The sequence below is a fragment of the Panthera tigris genome, chromosome D3 (genome assembly GCF_018350195.1).
Source record: "Panthera tigris isolate Pti1 chromosome D3, P.tigris_Pti1_mat1.1, whole genome shotgun sequence".
Lineage (NCBI taxonomy): Eukaryota > Metazoa > Chordata > Mammalia > Carnivora > Felidae > Panthera > Panthera tigris.
Genome location: NC_056671.1, coordinates 29,872,895 through 29,893,546, shown reverse-complemented (window position 1 = coordinate 29,893,546; position 20,652 = coordinate 29,872,895). Strand labels below are relative to the sequence as shown.

The 20,652-nt window shown below is 39.4% G+C and overlaps 1 protein-coding gene across 3 annotated transcripts in view; it reads left to right on the top strand.

The window, feature by feature from the left end:
• Positions 1–20,652, top strand: part of MAPK1 (mitogen-activated protein kinase 1) — a 108,714-nt gene that overhangs the window by 50,360 nt on the left and 37,702 nt on the right. For 2 of the 3 annotated variants that reach the window (XM_042962517.1, XM_042962519.1), the window contains exons 2-3: positions 14,503–14,685; positions 16,379–16,568. In XM_042962517.1, coding sequence (XP_042818451.1) covers positions 14,503–14,685; positions 16,379–16,568 — 373 coding nt within the window. Of the gene's footprint in view, positions 1–13,107; positions 13,232–14,502; positions 14,686–16,378; positions 16,569–20,652 lie in introns of those variants that run through there. The other variant, XM_042962518.1, reaches the window with a different exon arrangement.

The window sequence follows — 20,652 nt, the reverse complement described above, 5'->3', positions numbered from 1 at the left end:
GTGCTAGGTTTTTTTGGTATTCCTTTAAATATTTTGGGGCCTTTTCTCTGGGATGCAATTAAGGTACAGTTCAATTCTTTCAAAGCTTACTTTTAAGCATTAAAAAAAATTTTTTTTTTTTTTTAACCATTTATTTATTATTGAGAGACAGAGACAGACCATGAGCAGGGGAGGGGCAGAGAGAGGGAGACACAGAATCCAAAGCAGGCTCCAGGCTTTGAGCTGTCAGCATAGAGCCCAATGCAGGGCTCAAACTCACAAACTGTGAGACCATGACCTGAGCTGAAGTCGAACGCTTAACTGACTGAGCCACCCAGGTGCCCCTACTTTTAAGCATTTTGGGGCAGGTTCAGAATAGCCTTTAATCAAAGACAGCACTGAGTCAGTATCTTTCTGAAGACTCATCTATTTGCCTATGTGGTAGGCGGTCTTTCCCCCTCCTGGTGATAGGACAGGAACTAGTCCCAGCCCTGTTCCACGTGAATTTAATTAGTCCATCAGCTCCTTTCTAAATTTTTTTTTTTTTTAATGTTTATTTATTTTTGAGACAGAGAGAGACAGAGCTGAACGGGGGAGGGTCAGAGAGAGAGGGAGACACAGAATCCGAAGCAGGCTCCAGGCTCTGAGCTGTCAGCACAGAGCCTGATGCGGGGCTCGAACCCACGAACCGTGAGATCATGACCTAGGCCGAAGTCGGACGCCCAACCGACTGAGCCACCCAGGCGCCCCTCCATCAGCTCCTTTCTAATGGCTCCTTCCCCAGCCTTGGAGTTTCATTATGCATGTGCTTCTGATCATTATTCAGCTGAAGACTCAAAACCTTCTGCTGATCTCCTCAAACTTCTCTGAAATTCTCTCCTGTCCTGTAGATTGCCCAGCAGATTCTTAACTTGATTCTTGAAATTTGAATTGTCCTACACTCGTGGAGATAGTCAGGCTCCATTTGGGTTTCCTTTCTCTTCATTGCAGCCAGGAAACTCCAGACAGTTAGCCAGGGTAGTCATAGGACTAATCTTGCCCATTGTTGGAGTTCTAAAAATTTGTTTCACATACATATTGTCTGGATTTTTTTGTTGAAGGTAGGAGAATACATGAGCTCGTGTTCTTTCATCATGGCTAGAAGGAAAAGCCTGCGAAGGTATTTAGAACTTCAGGAACTCTCAGTTTATTGCCTTATTTTAAAGCTGTCTTGTTTTTGTTTGTTTTTTGTTTTATTTTGAGACAGCACATGCAAGTGGGAGAGGGAATAGCAGAGAGAGAGAGAGAGAGAGAGAGGAGAGAGAAAATCCCAAGCAGGCTCCACGTTTTGGAGCCCCACGTTAGTGTGGCGCCTCATGCGGGGCTCGACCCCACAGACCATGAGATAATGACCTGAGCCAAAATCAAGAGTCAGATGCTCAACCGACTGAGCCATCCAGGCGCCCCTAGGCTGTCTTGTTTTATATAACTTACAACTTACACTTGATTGGTTATTTTTTTCTCCCACTGGAGTAGACAGATATGAGACAAAAGATGGTTTAAATTATGTCTTAAATCAGTCATGATCCCATCATCGTAGCTTGTTTCATAAATTGCTTCCTCTAGATAGATATTTTTAATCTTCAGTCTTTGATTTTATTTTGAATCTTACCCTTAGTTAACGTGATCTTCATACTTCATTTAATGGTTGCACAGTGACCTGTTACATTAATATTCCATAATGTATTCTTATTTTTGGCAATACAAATTTTGTTCTTTTACATTGTGCTGCAGTAATTCTCTTCATTTATCATCCATATTCTTTTTTTTTTTTGTCTTTTTAAAAAATATTTGAGAGAGAGTGAGCGGGGGAGGGGCAAAGGGGGACTGAGTTAAAGTTCAGTTAGGTAAAGTTTTCAGTTTACTTTTTTAGGAATATTTTTATTCCATCAAACATTCACCTTTATTTTAATGGGAGATTGAAATAGCTATTAATGGAATGCTTATGTTTCCTTCTCTACTTATTAAATTTAGCCCATGTTATTTGCATGCTAATTATTTCATCAGTTTTGGAGGTACCATTTAGTGGAATTCCCTTGTCAGATAAACTTTTATGTTGGAATAACTTTAGGTTTACAGAAGTTGCAAAGATCATACAGAGGGTTCCCATATGCCCCCACCCAGTTTGTTTCTCCTGATGTTGACATCTTACATTTCTGTAGTAAGCTTATCAAAATTAAGAAACCAACATTAGTATAGCTAAACTCTAGACTTTATTCACATTTCGCTTTTTCACTGATTGCCTTTTTCTGTCCCCAAGATACCACTTGCATTTTGTTGTCATGTCTCCTCCGGTCTGTGACTATTCCTCATCCTTTGTTTTCATGACCTTGACAGTTTTAAGGAGTACTGCTCAAGTATTTTATAGAACATCCCTCAATTTGGATTTGTCTGAGGTTCTCATTATTAGACTGGGGTTACAGGTTTGGGGAAAGAATATCATAGAGGTGAAATGACCTTCTTATATCATCCTGTCAAGGAATTCACAATATTCATGTGATATCACTGATGGTATGAACTGTGATCTGCTGGATTTCTTCATTGTAAAGTTACCGTTTCTCCCTTAGCAAATTCTATTCTAGTCTTACTCCTCCAGCCTTAACCCCAACATGTCCATCCCTGTGCCCCACACTCCATTGCCCCATGTTCCCTCAGGCCTCTGCACCTTTGCACTTGCTTTGCTTATAATTCACGCTCTCTTTCCCCCCCTGGCTAGCTCTGGGGAGCCTTTTCTTTCACACCACCCACTGCTTTCATAATACCCTGTGCCTCTCAGTTCACCTGGATTTGCCGGTCATTCTCCTCCTCCTTGCCTTTAAAAAATAGTCAGCTGTACTCTTTCCACTGCTATTCTCATTCCCCTCCGTTTACTTACTTACACCCACGTTACCACTTTTCATCTCATTGCAGATTCAGTGCATGTTTTGCAGCTTTTATCTTTGTTAGTGTCTTCTATTTGGAACTCTTTCCTTCTTTGGTTTCTGAAACCCCACCCTCTCCGGGTTCTGGTATGTGGTTTAGCATGTAGCCTTGGAGTTGGACAACAAGAGTTCTCTTCTCATTCCGTTATTACTTATTACTTTCTCTCTTAAGCCAGTTACTCTTCCTCTGACTGCTCCTGAGTTCTATTCTCAGACCTCTTTTCTTAACATGATCTCTCCTCAGCAGTGCTACCCAGTTGGCTTCTGTTAACAATTCTGATATCTTATTCCCAACCTTGATCTCTCCTTAATGCTCTTAGAAGCAGAGAACCTTCACTTCCTCCATTTGAATCACCCACCGACATCCTTAGATCTTTAAAATCAGGAGTTGAAGACAGTCCTTGTCCTTCCCAATGCCCCATCTTTATTTTGTACTTCTCAAACCCAGCCCTAATGTGTGCCAAGAATACAAATGGGGGCAGGGGAGAATTAATATGGAACCCCACGTACCATATAAATAAAATTAAGAAACCTTAAATATAATATATTCTATCCTTTTACCACACAGATTAACCTTATTAAAGACTGTAAGGTCAGCTTTAAATCACACATTTGTGGACTTCTTGGAGTTCGGTGCCAGCAGTTCCAGGAAAGCAGGCTTCCAGCATAGGCCTCTTCTCTTCCCAGCCCTAGGGCTATGCCCTGCCGTGAGCTTGAGCTTGTGTGTATGGACACCCAGCTTGACATGACAGACCAGGTGCAGTGCACACCCCGTAAACAGCTGCCCTTTGGCCACTCTGTGGTATTACACACTAGAGGAGCATTCTCTCAGCAGAGCTGCCTTGGAAGAGGCCTGCACAGCCTCAGAAGCAGATTCAGGCGATGGGGAATACTGGGGCTCTTGATGGGCACGTTCTCCAGACCCCATAAACACTTCTATGGAGAGGGGCCTGGCTGGGTGAGGGCCGCAGTTCCCATAGATGTCCTGCTCGTTTTCCTTTCCACATGTTACAACCTCTTGCTTTTCTTGGTGCCCTTGCTCCTCTTTCAGAAGTCTGCTCATCCTTCAGGATATGGTTTCTATAGGTCTCTTCTTTTAATCTTCTCCTAATATCCTTACTTGGACTTAATCCAAATCCAGCTTCTCTTTGGGTTTCAGAAGTGCTTTACTGTGGTAAAGGCATTATATGTTGTCTTTTCCTGTCTCCTTCCCTCACTAAATTATAAACTTCTTAGCTTCTTAAGGGCAGGATTGTTAAGTGTTTTCATCACCAGTCCTGACATAAAGTCTTACAGATGGGAAGTGCTTGACAAGTGCGGCTTGAGTCCACCACAGCTCTGGTGTCATTCTCATGTTGTTGTGGTAACCCTGTCAAAACAGGAAATGAAGTTAGTTTTAGCATGACTTGTTCATAATTGACTCATGCTGGTTCCCTTTTCTTCCCTAAGTGATCACAAAACCTCTGTTAAATAATCTCCAGAATTTTGTGGGCTTCTCCTTCCATGTTTACTGATCAAATATGTTTCTGGAATCTGTCTTTTCCCACACACCCTGCCTCCGGAATTGACTACATATTCATTCAAAGAGCTTTGGTTCCTTTTTTTAGGAACTGTTCTCTTAAGAGCAATTGATCAGCAATATACTGCACATATTTAAAGTGTACAGTACATTGTACATCAATGAATCTGTCAACCAAGATAACATATACATCACCTCCAAAGTATCTAGTTTCCATTTGTGTAGTCCTTCTGGCCCACCAGCTCCCTCTCCTCCCCAGCCCTAAGCAACCCTATGATCTGGTTTCTATCCCATTTTAGTTTGCATTTTATATGAATGGAAGTACTTTTCTGATGGTCTGGCTTTTATTCAGCATAATTGAGATTCCTCTGTGTTGTTTATATCAACTTCATTCCCTCTTATTGCTGAATACTAGGATTCTGTTTTGAGTATTGAGTGAGCTCCAGCCTTGAGCTCACCTCCAGCCTTGATTTACTCCCATCCCCCACGATTTATGGATGTCAGGATTCATCTGGAACTTGAGGCTAGATTTATGTAAGATGACTGGCTGTCAATAGCTTGAGTTCCTCAAGAGGAGGGTACTATTTATAGTCTTTGTATCCTGTTAGAATAGTCCTTGGTACATAGCAAATACTAACCCAAGACTGAATATAAAACCCCCCTTTATTCGGGGGGTGGGGGGGGAGTGAGAGAGAGAAATAATATACCAATTCCAATTTTTTAAAAGATTTTTTTAATTTTTTTTTTTTTAACGTTTATTTATTTTTGGGACAGAGAGAGACAGAGCATGAACGGGGGAGGGGCAGAGAGAGAGGGAGACAGAGAATCAGAAGCAGGCTCCAGGCTCTGAGCCATCAGCCCAGAGCCCGACGCGGGGCTCGAACTCACGGGCCGTGAGATCGTGACCTGAGCTGAAGTCGGACGCTCAACCGACTGAGCCACCCAGGCACCCCTTTAAAGATTTTTTTAATGTTTATTTTTAAGAGAGTGAGTGAGAGTGCAAGTGGGGGAGGGGAAGAGAGAGAGAGAGAGGACAGATAATCTGAAGCAGGCTCTGTGCTGACAGCAGTGAGCCCAATGCCCAGTGCGGGGCACAAACGCATGAATATGAGAACCTGAGCTGAAGTTGGCCCGTTTGCTGCTTAGGGACTGAGGCACCCAGGCGCCCCTACCCAATTCCGGTTTTAAAGATTATTCTGTTCTCTCAGGTGGGAACAAGGTTAAATAAAGATATTTTGCATTTCTTTCCATTAATTATTTTTCAAGTATTTTTATTAAATTTAATTTCAAGAATTTCAAAATAATTGTGCTTCCTCCTTTAAAGGGTAGGTATTCTAGTCAGTATTCCACTAGTATTTCTCCTGTATGTTTTTTCCCCCTAATCAAGAAGAACTTTTTTTTATATTTTGAAGAGGTTCACATGGCTCTTCAATCAAGATAATACATAAAGAGGTATACAGTGAAGGGTTTTGCTCTCCTATCTTGTCCCACTCTGGCTTGGCATTCTGACCCTGCACCATCCCTCCTTTACTTCCTGTGTATCCTTTCAGACTTCTTTATGCATACAGAAGCAAATGTTAATATATATCTTTTATTATTTACTAGAAAAAGATAGCATATTTTCCAGTGTTAGACCATGCTTTTTTCCCCCACTGAATAGATCTTGAAGCTCTTTCCACATCATTCCTTTTATCAGCTGCAAAGTATTTCACCGTATGGATAATTACTCCCCTATTGATGGGAGCTTTTTTTTTTTTTTTAAATTATTTTTGAGAGAGAGACAGCGTGAACGGGGGAGGGGCAGAGAGAGAGGGAGATACAGAATCCGAAGCAGGCTACAGGCTCTGAACTATCAGCACAGAGCCCGATGTGGGGCTCGAACTCACGAACCGTGAGATCATGAGCTGAGTTGAAGTCGGATGCTCAACCGTCTGAGCCACCCAGGTGCCCCATTGATGGACGCTTTTTTAATTAAACTCTTTATCTTGAGATAATTATAGAATCATTTGTATTTGTCAGAAATAATACAGAAATCTCAATTTCTCTCAGGGATACATCTTATATTGCAGTCATAAATTACAGTATAAATTATAGCATACAGCTGGAAGATTGGCATTGATACAGTCTATAGAGCTCATTTATATGTCACTGATTTTATATGCACTTATTTGTGTGTGTATGTTCTGTGCAATTTTATCACATATGTTGGTTCATGTAGTCACTGCCATTCTTTTTTGACATCTATTGAAATGTATAATATTTTCGTTGTTAACATGCCTTGTTTTTCCCTTGAAATTTTTTTTATTGGGGCACCTGGGTGACTCAGTCTTAAGCATCCGACTTCAGCTCGGGTCATGATCTCACAGTTTGTGAGTTTGAGTCCCATGTTAGGCTCTGTGTTGACTGCTCAGAGCCTGGAGCCTGCTTCAGATTCTGTGTCTCCCTCTCTCTCTGCCCTTCCCCCACTCATGCTCTCTCTCAAAAATAAATAAACATTAAAAATTAAAAAAAATATTTTATTGAACTATAATTAACATACAATATTCTGTTTCATGTGTACAGTATAGTGAGTCAACATTTGTATACATTGCTGATTACCATGATAAGTCTAGTTACCATGTGTTACCATATAGAGTTAATACAATATCATTGGCTATATTCCCCATTATACATTATATCCCCATGACTTACTTATTTTAAAACTGGAACTTTGTATCTCTTGATCCCCATTACCCATTTCACCCCACCCCCAGCCCCTTCCCCTTGGGGAGTCACCACTCTGTACTCAGTATCTATGAATCTAGGTTTTGTTTTGCTGTGTTTTAGATTCCACTTACAAGTGAAATGAGTATATACACATACATAACATATAAATACACATATATCACCCATCTTCTTTATGCATTCATCAGTGGACGCTTAGGTTGTTTACTTATCTTCACTATTGGTAAATAATGCTGCAGTGAACAATGGAGTGCGTGTCTCTTTTCATATTAGTGTTTTTATTTTTTTTTGGATAGATACCTTGAGTGGAATTGCTGGATTGTGTGGTAGTTCTATGTTTGATTTTTTGAGGAACCTTTATATTGTTTTCCATAGTGGTTGTACCCTTTTAAAATTAAAAAAAATTAACTGTAATAAAAAACACAATGTAAAATTTAACATTTTAAGCATTTTTAAGCATAGAGTTCAGGAATGTTACGTATATATTCCCATCATTGTGCAACAGATCTGTAGAGCGTTTTCATCTTTCAAAAAAAACCTCTGTACCCTTGAACACCTATCTTCTCATCTCCTCCCTTCCCTTGGTAACCACTATTCTAAATTTTGATTTTATGAATTTGACAACTTTAGATACTATATATGAGTGGAATCATATATAATACCTTGTGACTGGCTTATTTCAGTTAATATCCTCAAGATTCATCCATGTTGTAGCATGTGATAGAATTTCCTTTTTAAGGTTGAATAATATTCCAGTATATGTATACATCACATTTTCTCGATCCATTCACACATCAGTGGACATTTGTGTTGCTTCCAATTGTCTATTATGAATAATGCTGTAGTGAACATGGGTAAGCCAATATCTCTTTGAGATCCTATTTTGGTTCTTTTGGATATATACCCAGAAGTGGGATTGCTGGGTTATATGGTAATCTAGGTTTTTTTAGGAACTTTTTTTAGGAACTTCCATGCTGTTTTCCATAGTGACTATGCCATTTTACATTCCCAAGAGTGCACAGAAGTTCCAGTTTATGCATGTTCTCTCCAACACTTATTTTTTATTTTTATTTTTGGATATTGGCAATCATAATGGGTATTAGATGATATCTTGTTGCAGTTTTTATTTCAATTTCCTTAATAATTAGTGATGTTTAACAACTTCTTATATGCTTGTTGGCCATTTATGTATCTTGTTTGGAGAAATGTCTGGCTGACATGATGTCTTATTTTAGTGGGGTTTTTTTTAATTTTTTTTTTTTTTTTTAAGTTTATTCACTTTTGAAAGACAGAGACAGAGCACAAGCAGGGGTGGGGCAGAGAGGGGGCGGGTACACAGAATCTGAAGCAGGCTTCAGGCTCTGAGCAGTCAGCACAGAGCCCGATGCGGGGCTCGAACCCACGAACTGTGAGATCATGACCTGAGCCGAAGTCAGACGCTTAACCAACTGAGCCACCCAGGTGCCCCTGTTTTTTTTTTAATTGAACCATTCTTAAATTCCTAAGGTTAAATTATGGCTTGGACATAATGGATTTTTAATGTAGTGTCAAATTACTCTTTTTTGTTGTTGATTTTCAAGCTTGTGCTTAGAAAAGAGATTATTTTTTATTTTTTTTACATTTTATTTATTTTTGAGAAATAGAGTGAGACAAAGCATGAGCAGGGGAGGGGCAGAGAGAGAAGGAGACAGAATCTGAAGCAGGCTCCAGGCTCTGAGCAAGCAGTCAGCCCAGAGCCTGATGCGGGGCTTGAACCCACAAACTGTGAGATCATGACCTGAGCTGAAGTTGGATGCTCAACTGACTGAGCCACCCAGGCACCCCAAAAGAGATTAGTTTTTAGTCTGAGTTTTACTTCTTTCTCATCATCATCAGTTTTTATTCTTAAAGATTGTTGACCTTATAGAGATGAGTTAGGAAGCTTTTCCTTTTCTTAACGTTGAACAATTTATTTAACTTTGAATTTTTGTTTTTGAGAACAGCAAGTTTATGAGTTCAAAGAAAAAAATACAATTAAGATCCTAAACTGCAACCATACATTGTTTACAGAGACACATTTAAGGCAAAAGCATTGTGTTAGTTGTGGGGGAAATGGAGATGAGCAAAGATTAAGTTCTTGGGTGGGGGAGGAAAAGAATTGGTAATGCCAAAGTGATTTTAAAGCAAAAACTAGTAAGAGATACCAAAAAGTCCATGGTAGAAGGTAAAGCAAAATAAAATATATAAAACAAAACTGAGAAATCTAAGGAGAAATGAGCAAATATAGAATTGTTATGGAAAAGGGGGGAATTATTTGTGATCAGTTCTGTGGCACCAAAAAGGAGCTAGAAAAGGACGCAACGCCATGGACAGGTCATACCTTATTTTCAAGTGAGAACCAGTGGGGAGGATCTCATGCCTTCTCACGTAGTAAAAGGGGTTATTTCATCATCTGGTGTCTAGTGTTGATACAGTTGGAGGGGCACATTGACCATAAGCACTCTCCCTGGCAATCTTGTGCTTGAAAGCAAATTTATGGCTGTGTTTACCCTGTTTAAGTAAAACTAGAAATTTATAATGTTGAATTTAAACCAGTGTTTTATAACTGTTTTACACCTGTGTTCTCTTCTGTTGGACTTATGTTCTTGGTTTTAATTACCCAAAAAGAGTTTTAAGTTCTGAAAATACTCTCAGTATTGAATAAGCTTGTTTGAATGACGTATCCTTCTGCCTGCTGAACTGAAAATCAGTGGTTTAGGCCTTCATGCAGCAAACCAAAGCAAAATAAGATTTGAGTAGTGATTCTTTTATTTAAGAAAATATATTTCCAGGCATCTGGCTGGCTCAGTCAGTAGAGCATGCAGCTCTTGAACTTAGGGTTGTGGGTTCAAGCCTCCATGTTGGGTGCAGAGATTACTTTAAAATAAAATCTTTGAGAGGCCCCTGGGTTGCTCGGTCATTTGAGCACCCAACTCCTGATTTCAGCTCAGGTCATGATCCCAGAGTCCTGGGATTGAGCCCCATGCTGGGAACCTCACTGAGCATGGAATCTGCTAAGATTTATTCATTCATTCCCTCTCTCTGTCTCCCCCCACCCCTTCCCCTACTCCCACTCGCCTTCATGGCCATGCATGCATGTGCGCTCTCTCAAAATACGAAATAAAATAAGGGGCACCTGGGTGACTCAGTCAGTTAAGTGTCCAGTTCTTGATTTTGGCTCAGGTCATGATCTCACAGTTTGTAGGTTTGAGCCCTATGTCAGGCTTTGTGCTGACAGTGTGGAGCCTGCTTGGGATTCTCTCTCTCTGACTCTCTCTACCCCTCACCTGCTTGTGCTTGCTCTTTCTGTCAAAAATAAATAAACATTTGAAAAAATAAACTCCTTGGGGAAAAAAGGAAATACATTTCATTTCAAAGTATTGGGGGCACCAGAGAATAATATACATATATTGTCAAAAATTATTTTTCAAGGTTTCTTTGTTTGCTTATTTATTTATTTGAGAGAGAAAGTAGGGGAGGGGGAGAGAGAGAATCCCAAGCAGGCTCCATGCTGTCAGCACAGAGCCCAATGTGGGGCTTAAACCCATGAACCATGAGATCGTGACCTGAGCCAAAATCAAGAGTCAGATGCTTAACTTACTGAGCCACTCAGGAACCCCTTAAATTTAAAAAAACAATTTTTTTAATGTTTGTTTATTTTTGAGAGAGAGAGTGTGTGTAAGTGGGGGAAGGGCAGAGAGAGAGAGGGAGACACAGAATCTAAAGGAGGCTCCAGGCTCTGAGCTGTCAGCATAGAGCCCAACGCAGGGCTCAAACTCACGAACTGTGAGATCACAACCTGAGCTGAAGTCGGAGGCTTAACTGACTGAGCCACCCAGGTGCCCCCTCCTTAATTTTTTTTTAAGTTTATTTATCTATTCTGTGAGAGAGAGAGAGAGAATGAGCCGGGGAGGGATAGAGAGAGAAGGAGAGAGAGCATCCCAAGCAGGCTCCACACTAACAGTGCATAGCCTGATGTGGGGCTCCAACCCGCAAACCATGAGACCATGACCCAAACTGAGATCAAGAGCTGGACACTTAACCAACTGAGCCACCCAGGTGCCCATATATATATATATATTTTTTTAACATAATTTATGTATTTTGAGAGAAAGAAAAAGTGTGAGTGGGGGAAGGGCAGAGATAGAGTGGGGGGAGAGAAACTCCCAAGCAGGCTCCACACCATCAGCAGAGCCCAGTGCATGACTTGAACCCATGAACCACAGGATCATGACCTGAGCCGAAGTCAGACACTTAACCAACTGAGCCACCCAGGCACCCCAGAGTCCATTATTAATGGTAATGTGGGAGAATTGAAGTTGAGTAAAATAAGGGGCCTCCTACAGCATAGTTTTGTGCTGGAGTCATACAAATGCATTAGTAATTCTCAGAATAAGTAGACTGACAAATACCATTATAGGAGCACAAACTTGAGAATAAACCCATTTAACTATTTTAGATTTGTAGCATTTACTTGAAGAAACAAAAAGCAATGTCTTATTGCCTGCTAGTGTTACTTCATTGCTTCAGTCAGCGGACCAGATTTATTTATTGATTGATTTATTTATTTATTTATTTATGCACGTATTTATTTATTTATTTATTTATTTATTTATTATGTTTTTAATTTATTTTGTGAGAGAGAGCATGTGTGAGCAGGGGAGGGACAAAGAGAGAGTGAGACAGAAACCCAAGCAGGCTCTGTGCTGTCAGCTCAAAGCTCAACATAAGACACCAGCTCACAGATCGTGAGATCATGACCTGAGCCAAAACTGAGAGTCAGACACTTAACTGACTGAGCCATCTAGGTGCCCCCAGATATTGATATTTATTAAAATGAAAAGCTCTTATATAAAAGATTAAATAGATTATTGATCACAAGATAGTAACACTCAAGATTAAAAATCATCATAAAATTGAAAGCATAATTATTACTGCTTCTACTTGGAATTCTATTTAGAGTCAGACCTTGAGGTCAGCTTGGAAAGAACTGAAAGCCCTGTGTAGCAGCTGTGGAACTCTTTTTTTTTTTTTTTTTTAAGTTTATTTATTTTTTAGTAATCTCTACACCTAACGTAGGGCTTGAACTAATGACCCCGAGATCAAGAGTCACACACTCTTCCTACTGAGCTAGCCAGACTCCCCTGGAACTCTTTTGAAAAATACTTTATAGGTTTTGTTATAAGATTACCCAAATATTTTGGTTAAATTTCTTTAAAAAAAAAAAAAAGACAGAAAAAGAAAAAAAGCAAGCCACTGTGGAAAACAGTATGGAGGTTCCTCAAAAAATGAAAAATAGAATTACCATGTGATCCAGTAATTCCACTACTGGGTATTTAACCAAAGAATATGAAAACACTAATTTGAAAAAATACATGCACCCCTATGTTTATTGCAGCATTATTTACAATAGCCAACATATGGAAGCAACCCAAGTGTCCATCAATAGTAGATGAATGGATGAAGATGTGGAATGGAATTCCACAATGGAATATTACTCAAGTAGCCATAAAAAAGAATGAAATCTTGCCATTTGCAACAACATGGATGGATCTAGAGGGTATGCCACTAAGCGAAATAAGCCAGAGAAGACAAATACCATGATTTCATTCATAGGTGGAATTTAAGAAACAAAACAAATGAACAAAGAAAGAAGAGACCAGCAAAAAAATAGAGCTCTTCCCCCCCACCCCCAGACTCTGTTTAAACATAGAGAAAAAACTGGTGGTACCAGAGGGGAGGTGGATGGGGCGATGGGTGAAGGGGCACTTACTATGATGGGCACACAGTAGTAATATATAGAATTGTTGAACTAGTCTATTGTACACCTGAAACTAATATAACTATGCTAATTTTACTGGAATTTTTTTTTAAAGGAAAGCCTAGGATGAGGCCCAGGAACTAGCGTTTTTAACAAGAATGTAAGGTGTTCCTGATGCAGGGATCTGGGAACCACAATTTGAGCAGCGCTTTAGTTGAGCTATCAGGCTCAACTATTGATGGCAACCTATCAGTGCAGCATTGTACCCAGGTAGAGAAATACAAAGAGAACTGACCTGAGAAAGGATGTAAGCCTAAGATACTTTGGAAAAAGTGGGCCTAGGGAGATTAATCTTTTGCATAAATGAGTTATCCTCTGTATATAAATTATGGGGATCTAACCTGGACAATATATAAAAACACTGTTGTCCTCCACTTTTAAAGGTATTGTGGGGGCGCCTGGGTGGCTCAGTCGGTTGAGTGTCTGACTTTGGCTCGGGTCTGATCTCACCGTTTGTGAGTTTGAGCCCTGAGTCAGGCTCTGTGCTGACAGCTCAGAGCCTGGAGCCTGCTTCAGACTCTGTGTCTCCCCCTCTCTGACCCTTCCCCACTCTCACTCTGTGTGTGTGTGTGTGTGTGTGTGTGTGTGTGTGTGTGTGTGTGTGTGTGTCTCAAAAATAAATAAACGTTAAAAAAAATTTTTTTTAAAAAGGTATTGTGAAGACAAAATGTAGTTAAGTATATGAAGAGCTTTGAAGGGCAAAGGTTGTTTTGTAATTAAGATGTTATAATAAATTTTAAAATTATGTAGTATTGTTAATACTATATTTAAAATGTGATTTCCCCCCTCAATGGCTTTTGTGTTTTATGGTTAAATACCATTTTAATACACATAGAATCATCATTTTTCTTAAATAAGAATAATTTGCTTATCATTTATATGAAGGTCAGTCCTGAAACTGTATAAGCCTACACAAATTGATTACTTGAAACAGTTCCCTTAAAAAAAAGAAATAACGGTCCTGTCATTTTGCAAGTAAGACAAGTAGATGCAAGCAATCAAGGCATCCTCTTGGGTCCATTTCTGTTTGGGATAAAGATGTGTTTGATGGTCATTTGGATGTTTCTGCTGAGTCAGAGGAATGTGATGCAACAATAGGAAGTTGTTTTGGAGGACAAATGATTACTCTCACCAGAATGCAATTGCTGTTAAAATCAGAGGGAAGATGTTTTGTGTGTGCATGTGTGGCATAAACCCATGTGCCTGGGCTTATGACTGTGGGCATCTACACATTTGCCAGGGCTGGGCCCTCTAATAAGTTTGAGATCGAATATGTGCTATATTGTGCCAGCTGCATCCTTCCTAACTTGAGTCTTTTTTTTGTGGATAATATACATAACAACTTCATATGTATGAAATAAGTATTTACCCTGTGTGCTAATATTTAATATTTACCAATTTTCATTCTTTCTGCCAAGATGTTTTGAGAACTATTTTAAATGCCATCTCTCCCCCCATTTTTTTTTTTTTTTTTTTTTTAGCTCTGCTTATGATAATGTCAACAAAGTTCGAGTAGCTATCAAGAAAATCAGTCCTTTTGAGCACCAGACCTACTGCCAGAGAACCCTGAGGGAGATAAAAATCTTACTGCGCTTCAGACATGAGAACATCATTGGAATCAATGATATTATTAGAGCGCCAACCATCGAGCAAATGAAAGATGTGTATCCTTTTCAGGCAACTGACTCCACTGATTAGTCACCTTGTTGAGTAAAGTTAACTTGAAATGCCTGGACTTGTCAGAGTAAAGGAAAAGTATATATAAAGCACATTAAAGGGGAAATTATAATCTGCTTGCTATTTAATATAAGATTTGTGTAATTTTTATCTTTGATTCATTTTATCAGTTGTAACTATTTTTAGAGTCTTTTGGCAAATCAAATATTTTTTCTGTTTCAGCAAAAACTTTGTTTAAGTGCAGTTATGGAGAATCTTAACACCATTTTAGTCTTTTTTTTTTTTTTTTCCATTCAAGGTATGGTTTGTTATGGTAACAAGAAATGAACAGTAGACTAAGAAAGTGGGTGCCCTGGATATCACCTGCTCAAATCTAGACTGTTCTGATCTTAGATAATGTCATTCACCTCCAAGTCTGTTTTCTCATCTTTAGAATTAAGGTACCTAGCCTTCATGATCTTTAAAGCTGACTCAGCTCTGAATTTATGTTATTAATTATGACCAACATTTAGAAATCTGGACTAAACAGGTCCAGAGGATGATACTGCCTGGGTAAAGACTGTATTTGAAAAATAGAAGTGTTAAGTATACTGAAGAGGGTCTGCCAAAAAAGAGTTACTGTTCAGGCTAGTATAGCATTCCTGCCAGTTTTTCCAATTTGCATTGTGCACACACCCCCACCCCCACCCCACCTCACCTCTACCTTTTCATTTTTAAACTGTTCTATTATCAAGTTGTGGTGCTATTTTAAGTGAAATGCCTCCTGCTGCTACCACCTGTTGTCCTGCTTTAAAGGCTTTGCTTGGAAAATCAAGTCTCTTTCAAGATGACAAGTTTTCAAATCCTGTTTTCTTTGAATCCCATGAATCTGTAGGGGACATACAATAATATGTACAGTACTTACACAAATGAATATGAGAAATGCAAAAACACTGCTAATGAAATAATAATATGGTGAAGTTAAAAGCCAAAGGGTTCTATAATTTCTGTAAGAAAGATGTCAGCCATAGATAACATTCTAGATGGCTTGGATACATGGATAGTCAAGAAAGCAAAAGGAGCAAAACCAGCATGAGCCCCTTAGCATGACTTCCCAATACTCTCTTGTGTTTAGGATCTTAATGTTAATTGAAGAGTCAGGCACACAGAGGACTGAATTTAGTAGCAGTGTGTTCTAGGTCTGTATTTCCAAAGATTTTATGGTTGATTCTTAAGGAGAAGGAGGGGGGACAAGAAGGTAAAAGAACATTATAAAGAGTATTACAGATCATTGCTGGGCCAAAGAGAGGAGGGAGTGTATGATGCCTGCTGGCCACCTTCCTCTCCTAACCCTTTCCAGTAATCCTTGGAGAGGGTTTGTTGATGGTAGACACCTTGCAGTACTAGGAGACTGATACATCTCGATTGGCCAGTATTTCCATAACAGACTGTCTCAGCTCAGTCTAGGCCCATTGTTGGGCACATCAGGCAGATATTAATGCCTGTTGTGTCACAGGACCTAAGAAAGAGTTAACTACTTTAGATTCCATCCATAGAGGTATACCAAGTTTTCATCAGATTCTCCTATCCCTTGTAAGGCCTCATGATATAATGACCATTTGGGGAGAGGGTTCATTTTGTTTTCAGTGTTTTGCTACATGTAACCAGATATTGGTGTGTTACCTTAACCTGTCTAAACAGATATATCGTACAGGACCTCATGGAAACAGATCTCTACAAGCTCTTGAAGACACAACACCTCAGCAACGACCATATCTGCTATTTTCTTTACCAGATCCTCAGAGGGTTAAAATATATCCATTCAGCTAATGTACTGCACCGTGACCTCAAACCTTCCAACCTGCTGCTCAACACCACCTGTGATCTCAAGGTCAGCTAGGTTATTTACTCTTCGGGTGATATATGTTGGAAAAACTCTTTCACCGGGGCATATTTATGTTGTCATTCGTACTTAAAATCATACCAGAAATTAAATGAAAACATTTTTATAGCTTAAAAGCAAAAAAAATAATGCAAATAAAGAGTGCTGGTCCTCTTCTTCATTCCATTGTTCCACTGTTCCAGTGTTCCAGAGGTAACCACTATAACACATTGGTGTGTTTTCTTCCAAAGTTTTTGCTATGCTCTTACATGTATGTGTATGTTTATGCTTACATATATAAAAGCAGGATCATGTGCATTATGTGTAAGTTTAAAAATCATCCATTTCATTGGTAATCTTTTTATTCGGTAAGTTATATACAAAGAATGCTCAGAAAGGGATGTCTGGGTGGCTCAGTCGTTAAGCATCTGACTTCAACTCAGGTCATGCTCTCATGTTTCACAAGTTTGAGTCCCTCATTGGATGAGCTCAAGCCTTGCTTCTGGTGAACATGAGCCCTGCTTTGGGTAAAACATTAGCCCCACTTCGGGTGAGCCCCACCTCCCTCCCTTCCTCCCTCTCTCTCTCTTTCTCTCTATCCCTCACTCACTTGCATCTTCTCTCAAAACAAAACAAAACAGAAACAACAGAAAAAACCCCCCACTCAAAAAACAGCACCAAACTTAACCTTAATAACTTTAATACCTAAATAAGGTATTCCCAACAAATAGGGAAGCCCTAGATCCTTACAGTCCTCAGAATTCTCTTAAAAATGGGCAGCATTTGTGTACATATATTTCTATTTTAATAGTAGAACTAATAAATAAGGAGGGAAATCTACAGATGCATTAGATATGATAAAAAGGCATGTGAATTCAAGAAGACCTAGATAAATGGAAGGATATGCCATGTTTATGGATTGATTGCAAGACTTAATCTTGTTTAGATGGCAGTGCTTCCCAAATTGGTCTACATAGTCAGGGTGACTGTGTCAAAGCTCCAGGTGGCTTTTTTGCAGAAATGGGCAGGCTGGTCCTGAAATGTGTATAGAAGTTTGAGAGACCCAAAATAGCCAAAATAATCTTAATGAAAGAGCAAAGTTGGAGAGGTCACATTTCTTGCTTTCAAAACTTACTACAAAGCTTTTGTATTCAAGACCCTGTGATATTTGGCATAAGAATGGGCATTATAGATCAATGGAATAAGATTGAGAGTGAATAAATAAACCCATATGTTTGTGATAGTTTTTGGTGAGAGTGCCAAGATCATTTTTTTCAAAAAAACAGTACTGGGACAATTGGATATATACTCCTACCATGTACAAAAACTAACACAAAACAGATCAAAGACCTAAATTTAAGAGCTAAACTGGAATAGGCTTGGAAAACATAGGAGTGAGTTTTCACAGTCTTGCATTAGGCAAATCCTATTAGACATGACACCAAAAGCAAAGGCAACAAAAGGGGGAAAATTAGATTTCATCTAGATTAGGAACCTGTTTTACAAAGTAAACCATCAGGAGGGGCACCTGGATGCCTCAGTCGGTTAAACATCCGACTTTGACTCAGGTCAAGGTGTCACAGTTCTTGAGTTTGAGCCCTGTGTTGGGCTCTGTGCTGACAGCTCAAATCCCGGAGCGTGCTTTGGATTCTATGTCTCCCTCTCTGCCCCTTCCCACCTCTCAAAAATAAATAAACATTAAATAAATAAATAATAAAATTTTATTTAAAAAAAATTTTTTTTTTACATTTATTTATTTTTGAGAAACAGAGTGAAACAAAGCATGAGTGGGGGAGGGGCAGAGAGAGAAGGAGACACAGAATCCGAAGCAGGCTCCAGGCTCTGAGCAAGCGGTCAGCACAGAGCCTGATGCGGGGCTCAAACCCGCAAACTGAGATCATGACCTGAGCTGAAGTCGGACGCTCAACCACCTGAGCCACCTAGGCACCCCAGTAAATAATATAATTTTTAAAAAGTAAACCACTAAGAAAATGAAAAGACAACCCACAAAATGAGAGAAAATATTTGTAAATCATGTGTCTGATAAGACACTTTTATCTATAATATATGAAAAGCTCTTACAACTCAACAATAAAAGATAAATAGCCCAGTTTAATATAGGGCAAAGGATTTGAATAGACATTTCTCTAAAGAAGTTGTACATATGGCCAATAAGTACATGAAAAGATGCTTGGAATCCTGAGTCAGTAGGGAAATGCAAGTCAAAACCACAATGAGATAACCATTTATGCACACTAGGATGGCTGTAATCAAAAAGTCAGATGGTAAGTGTTGGTGAGGATTCCACTTGTAGGTGTATACCTAAGTAAAATGAAAATGTGTCCACCCAAAAAGCATACAAATATTTAAAGTGGCATAATAGTCCAAAAGTGGAAATAATTTGAATGTCCATATGATGATGAATAAATAAAATGTGATAGATTCAGGGGGACCTGGGTGACTTGGTTGGTCAAACCTCCAGCCCTTGATTTTGGTTCAGGTCATGTCCCTGTTTGTGAGATTGAGCCCCAAGTCAGGCTTCACACTGACAGCCTGGGGCCTACTTAGGATTCTCTCTCCCCTGCTCTCTCTTTCTCTCTCAAAAAAAGTTTTTAAAAAATGTGGTAGATCCATACAATGGAATAAAAAGGAATAGAGTGCTGATACATGCTACAATGTGGATGAATCTTGGAAAATTGTTATGTAAATGAAAGAAGCCAGTCATAAAAGGCCACATACTGTTTGGTTCTATTTATGTGAAGTGTCTAGAATAGACAAATATATAGCAACAGGAAGTGGATTAGTGGTTGCCTAGGGCTGGTGGGATTGGGGAGGAATAGGCAGACTAATGTGTACAAGATTTCTTCTTGTGGTTACAGAAATGTTCTAAAATTGATTGGTGGTAACAGTTGTGTAACCCTGTGATTTTAACACCAAAAACTTTTTTTTTTTAATTTTTTTTTTTTTTTAACGTTTATTTATTTTTGAGACAGAGACAGAGCATGAACAGGGGAGGGGCAGAGAGAGAGGGAGACACAGAATCTGAAACAGGCTCCAGGCTCTGAGTGGTCAGCACAGAGCCCGACGCGGGGCTCGAACTCACGGGCCGCGAGATCATGACCTGAGCCGAAGTCGGACGCTTAACCGACCAAGCCACCAGGCGCCCCAAAAACTATTGAATTGTGTGCCTTAAGTTATGGGTGAATCATATGGTATGTGAATTATATCTCAATAAAGCTGTTTAAAAAGTGCATTTAGATGTAGAGCAATGATCATTTCTTGTACTTCAGTTTAATAGACATTCCTGTGAGAAGCCCTTGAGTTGTAACTAGCAAGGGAGAGGGGGGAATGTCTGTTTTTGCAATCTCAGACCTGATAGGTGAGAAGTCTGATAAACAATAGATGATTGTAATAATATCTGCTGTAACTGAGATACTGAAAAGAATAGTATACAGATACAAAGGAGAGAGGTGGGTTCTGTCTGGGGCTTTGAGAGGTATCTGGAAGAAGGTGGCATCCATGCTGGCCTTCCAAAGATGAGCAGGCTTTCAGTAAGGTAGTGGCTATCTTCAGTATAGGGTATCGTAGAAAGTCATTGGATGCTAGCTGGTGATATTGGTTGGAAGTAGATCATGGAGAACCTTCTGGAACTGTCTGAAAAAGGGCAGTGGATTCTGTTACTAGGTGGTCATATAGCTTATTTGCTATCATTGAGTGTTTAAAACAGGGTGCCCAACATTCTGTGAGATGTGGTAGAGGGTAGCTTCCTACATTAGATACAGTTGGGTTAGACTCTCTCATCTCTTGGGATCCTACAGTTAGATTAATATACTTCTTACATGGGGTGTAACCAGATCCTTTCCATGGATCTATGTATGTAACTAAAAGCCAGGTGGGCACAAAAGGAATGAAGCTGCTTGTAGGAATGGCCACACTTCGTTGGCTCTTAGTGATTTTCTTGAAAAATAGTATTTTTATGTCTCTTCCTACTTTTCTTTTTTTCTTTCTATTTCTTACCATCACAACTCTGTTATGACAGATTATTTTTGTTTTGGGAGAAACATTCTCCAGTATTTTCAGTATATAATATTTC